Source organism: Apaloderma vittatum, unplaced genomic scaffold, assembly GCF_000703405.1.
Source record: "Apaloderma vittatum isolate BGI_N311 unplaced genomic scaffold, ASM70340v1 scaffold25175, whole genome shotgun sequence".
In the NCBI taxonomy this organism is placed as follows: domain Eukaryota; kingdom Metazoa; phylum Chordata; class Aves; order Trogoniformes; family Trogonidae; genus Apaloderma; species Apaloderma vittatum.
The window spans coordinates 26561-31872 of NW_009716874.1; the positions used below are offsets into that span (position 1 = coordinate 26561).

At 50.0% G+C, this 5312-nt stretch overlaps 1 protein-coding gene across 1 annotated transcript in view; it reads right to left on the minus strand.

Moving 5' to 3' along the window:
- The window catches only part of IGHMBP2 (immunoglobulin mu binding protein 2), a gene marked incomplete at both ends in the record, with an annotated part of 31366 nt that extends 26557 nt beyond the window's left edge, over nt 1–4809 (minus strand). Inside the window, 3 exon segments of the mRNA XM_009869707.1 lie at nt 3151–3248; nt 3731–3923; nt 4640–4809. Of these exon segments, the coding sequence (XP_009868009.1) occupies nt 3151–3248; nt 3731–3923; nt 4640–4809 (461 nt within the window).
- Between the last annotated feature and the right edge of the window lie 503 nt (nt 4810–5312).

A 5312-nucleotide genomic window follows, 5' to 3' on the forward strand; every position in this document is an offset into this window, starting at 1 on the left:
CATGCGAGAGCCTGGGCTCATGGGGCTGTGCAAATTATCGCGGTGGCAGCAGCTCTGCCAGTCAGCAGGAGCTGGGCAAGAGGGCACTAAATGGTTTTGTCATTATTACCCTTCTGTGCGTACTGATGGCCTTTTAAGAAAGCCAATATCATCCGCTGGAGAGATGCCAGCAGCCACTGACAACTTCAAACCCGTGTTTCTATTGGCTTTATCACGCTCCTTGTCAACCTAATCGGTCGGCAACTAGATTTAGGCACCCTCCTGGGGTGTTACAGGCTTTAATATAGATCCTCCAGGCAGAGGGTTTGGCAGCCTGCTCTCCCCAGATAACCCAAGCAGCCAGCCATGAGAAGATCCCAGCGCAGCAAAAAAGCAGCACTAAAAGCTATTTGCCAGGCAAGCCATGAGGCTAATGTATCTCTATTTGGGTATGAAGGGCCCTGCATAACCAGCCTTTTGGAGAAGAAAAAAAAACAAAAACAAACACCCAGCTGCTTCTCGCTTCTCCCTTCTCCCTCCAGGTAACGTGGCTCTGTGTTGGGGGACAGCCAGCAGCGGAGCAGAGGATGGCACTGGGACTCCACTAGCTGGAAAGAACCACCACGTCTCGTGTCTCACAGTACTGGTGAGTGCTCTGCGGTTCCGCCCCGCGCTGTTCGCTGCAGCCTGGGTACGCACAGCCCTGCTCTCCTGAGGACGCGACGCTTGCACAGGCTTGTGCTCTACCTGTTGTGCTTTCAGCTTCCACCCTAACACCTGCCAGCCAGTCTGTAACCAATCTGACATCAAGTCCCTAGACCCTGTGTGAAAGTGTGCAGTGGTCTCGGAACCCACCCAGAAGCCCTGAGACCCCCACACTTAAAAAATGAGGCTTCTAGTTTTTTTCCCCATACTTAAAAAAAATTAAAGATTCTGCTGATGCACATATCACTTGCTGGAGCCTCTTTTGTCCTTGGGAGAACACTTTTGAATATCCAGGCACAGCAGTGGGTGCTTACGATTTCCACTGACCCTTCTACTTCTCCATCTCCTTGTAATTCGCTTCTTCGCTCCCCAGACAGTGACAAATGCTGCCCCTTTAGGTATAGCTCTCATCTACTCTGGGCCTTCCCCTCTCCCTGCACAAGTGTCAGTGCTAGAGTTTTCTCTGGGTGGGTGTTCATATGGTCTCACTCCCACCCCTGGCTTTCTGGGCTTCTGACTGACGTGGAGCTTATATTGCCTCCTGGACTGATGTTAATACAGACGTGTGTCTGGACTGGTGGGTTTATGTGATGGGCAGAACTTAATAACTCTGAGACTCCTGATGGGCCTGTCTGAAATGAGATACTGGATGGGATGAGGCAGACACAGGGAAGCGCATCCCTAAGAAACCAGGCTAGAAGATGCTTAGTCAGGAAAGGAGCTCCCGTGTCACGCAGGAGAAGCAGCCTGAAATGCAGCAACATTTTTCTACCCCTCTGTGTCCGTGCACGCACCTGGGAAGCACCTGCTGCCTTCTGCAGGCAGGCCAAGTTTCTGAGCTGTCTGCAGACACGTGCCCGTGTCCTGCGGTGTACAGGACGCCTGGGGAACAGCACGTGCCATCAAACAGGATTTATTCAGCCAGCTGCTGAGTGCCCTCCCCCTCAGCTCAGCGGAGGCCGGCAGTTCAAGGCACCGTGCAGGACCTATTTAAAGTTAAAGCCATTATTATTTAATTCCTGGCTAGTGTAACATCTTCCCAGTTCAGAAGAAAGGAGCTCTGAAGTGAGAAGGCAAACGGAAAGCCTCTCCTCCCTGCCTGAGCGTTTTGCTGCTCTCGGGTGATGTGCTGCTTTCTCATGTTGCATCTCCTCTGTCTGTTTGAAGTTTCTATCCATCCCTATTTTCAGTGCTGGGGAAACAAACAACTCATCTCTGTGCTTGGTTGGGCACATCTGAGCGATTTGGTGAAAAGGAGGGTTTTTTTCTCTTCATTAGAGAGGCAGCACTGCTTCCACAAGGAAAAATGTGGAGTCGAAGCTGCTGAGAAAGTGAGTTCATTAACATTTAATTATTTTATCTAATATTAAAAACCCAAGGTCCCTCGGTAGCCAAAAGGCTAAAAGGTTCGACTGAGACTAAGCTCAGCACTTAGAGCTACGACTCACACTGACATTAATTCTTCATCCTTGGTGTACGGTGTCAGAAGCCTGGTCTGGAGTGAACCGCAGGGGAATGGGAGCGTGTATGAAAGAGGAGAGTCACTGTGGACAACGAGACACAGCACCCAAAGCAAGAGAAAAGCTGCATCAGCAAGCCCAGAGTGCAAGGGGCTGGGGGGAGGAAGCCGAGCAGCTTTGGTTTCCCCACGGTTTGTCTGAAAGGGGGAGCTGCGTGATTTCATCTTTTGTTATTCCACAGACTTCCATGGAAAAGGATCTGAGTAAAAGGGGATTCGACTTATATGCAATTTTTTGACAGCTGCCAAGTTGTGGGATTTTAAGTATCTGAGGAAAGCAAAGCAGCCTGCACATTTCCAACTTGACTGAACGCAATCAGGAAGCTGTAAAAACAAAAATACAAGTGTTCCCGTGCTGTTTGGAACTGCAGTAGCTCCACAGTCACTTAATTCCCACAAAGGTGGAGTTATTGGATTTTCAGCTGCGCTGGCAGTTTCTGATATTCGAAGTTTATGGATGGTATTGGGGCAGGAAGAAAATAAGAAATGCCTCATAAACTAAATTGAATTTCAGGCTCATGAATGTGGGCAAACAAATTTCCTCGTTGCAAATTCTGCCTGTTTTATGCCAGAATTCAGCTGTACTTGGCACGCTGAGAAAAGGGAGCGTCAGCTAGCTGAATGGTCTCTCTTCCAGCATCACAAGGGCCTTTACATGAGCAGAGTGTGTCCAGTGACCCACAAACCAGCACGAAAAGTAAGGGTTCCATACTGCCAGCTGCACCATTAAGTATTATTCACGTTCAGTACTTGGGTCTTTCCTGGACCACCTCGTGGTTCTCAGCTTCACACACCCAGACAGATTAAAACCAGGAGCAGTCTCGATGCGTGTGCTTGGCAGTAAGTCCAGGGACTCGGACCCTGAGGGTGCAGGAAATTTCTCTAGAAAGATCAACCCAGCACCTGCCACCAGTCTGGTATAAAATCTTATAGAGAAGCATCCTTACTTGTTTCACCAAATGCGCTCGGATCAGAAGAAAAGAAGAGGATGTCGATGAGATCTGAGGCTGGACCACCACGATACTGCTTGAGTGCATTTAAAGCCCTGTCACAGAAGAAAATTGCCAGGTTACGATCAGAGCATGAATTCCTGCAGAGATTCCCATGCACCTTAGGGCCCAGTGACAGAAGACTGTGAGTACCAGAGGTGGTACAACAACAACACGGGACCAAAATATGTAGCTAGGTGTGGGGCCAAAGAGGGAAGAGCAGGATGAAACCAGCCAGCAGCTACGTCCAGGCTGTTGTGACGCTGTAGCACAACTTATCCAACTGAGATATCTCAGCAGGGCTTCCCTCAGCAACGAGCAGAACAAGAAAGGCGCATCCAAAACGTGGCCACCTCCCCTAAGTGGAGCTGCTACGGGACTAAGAGGAATAAGGCAGGCAAGGAGAGAAAACAAGGCTGGTGAAGCACACCCAGATCTGCCTCAGGAGAGCTTTTCCAGAATAACTTTGGCAATTTTCAATTGGCTTTTGCGCTCCTGAGCAGCAACCGCTGGTGAACTGCAGCCCCGTGGCCCTTACTTTTTCAGCCTGTTGTAGGTGACGTCGTTGGCCAACTTCAGCAGGCGGTAGGAGCCGTCTCGGTCCACGCTCAGCAGGCCATCACGGGATTCCTCAAAGGCAACAGTCACTGCTCTGGAGGTGACGCGCGTGACGATGCCTGTGGAGAGCGGATCGCCCTGGCCAGCGGAATCGTAAAGGCCCACGATGTCCCCTGCATACGAGTTTGAAAAGCGAGTGTGAGGCAGGGCAAGCATTTTGGAAAGAAGCTCTTCTGGGGAGACTTGCACGGCCCAAAGCCGACAGCGGGATCACCCACCCCCTGCCAAGGCCAGAGCTGTGTCCAGCCCACAACAAAGGAGAATATCCTTCTCTTGGCTGACAGAGCACGCAGCAAGAGGGAGAAAAAGGACAACTAGTGGTGAGAAGACACCAGAGTGAGTAACCAGCTGCCTCCACACACCACAGGTCTCACCTGTGCTGTCTCTTCCTCACCAGCTGGAAGGATGGAAATGTGGCAACTTGGGAAGGAAAAGGAAAATCCATTTTCCATTTTGCAATTAAAGAGTAAGTGACAAAAGCTTTTTACCTACTGTAAGACATACGCATGAACAGCTTGACTTGTACAAAGAATGCCATGAGATCTTTAATGACAAGGAATCCAGGGGTTTGTTTCTGTGGGTTCAGAAGGAGGAAAGCCAGCTCTTTAATCACCAGCACTCATTCCTGGTGCAACATGTATGTCTGTAGCAAGCTGAGAAAAAAAGAGGCTGTTTTCCTCTAGATTCAACCTGTAGCAATACCATCCTCTCCCTTTCTCTTTCTGGTGCCAGCTGCTCTGTCTTTACAAACACTACATTTAAAGATGTCAGGGAAGACTTTGGTCATCTCTTACTTTACCTAAGCCACACCAACAGGGATGTCACTTACCAGGCCCAAAACTGTTATAGGGCAGCTCGGCATCTGAATCGTATTTTCTGGGCTGAAACGTCACAAGCAGCCGTCCGTAGAGGCCGGTTCTCTGGTTGGCAGCTTGGAGTTTTAGCAAACAGACGCCTCTGCGCTGCAGCTCCTTCAGGGAGACGCTTTCCTGCCACGCCCTGGAAACCACAGGCAGGTGTGAAAACCATTTGCTGGACTGAAGCTGAGATTCAAAGCTTCAGAAGACAAAACAGAAGACAGGGGCAGGAAGTGGAAAAGAAGGGGAAGGACGACTGCGAAAGAGAGAGCAGCCTGTTGAAGTGCCGGCGTACGTGACCACTGTGTAGTGATGTAAGTAGATTGGCTTCCACAGGCTTATTTTGGGAAACCAGGTGATGCTCAGAGAGTCTGGAGAGGAGCTAACACCTATTCATGTGTTCATAACATCTCTTTATGGGTACTTCCCTCTCAGCTTGGCCGCCTGCTGTCCTTTGGGGCCAAAGTGCGCTGCAGCAGCTGTGTCTGCTCCACAGGCTCACCTGGGGCAGGGTCTTTACTTTTGCATAGATCAAAACCAAAAAGAAAATCCACCGGGTTTATTTCCCTTAGACCCCCAGTTTGTGTTGTTTCCTGTAGGTCAGGCTGTTGGGACCTGAAGTTTCAGGGCACCTCAGGCCGCTGT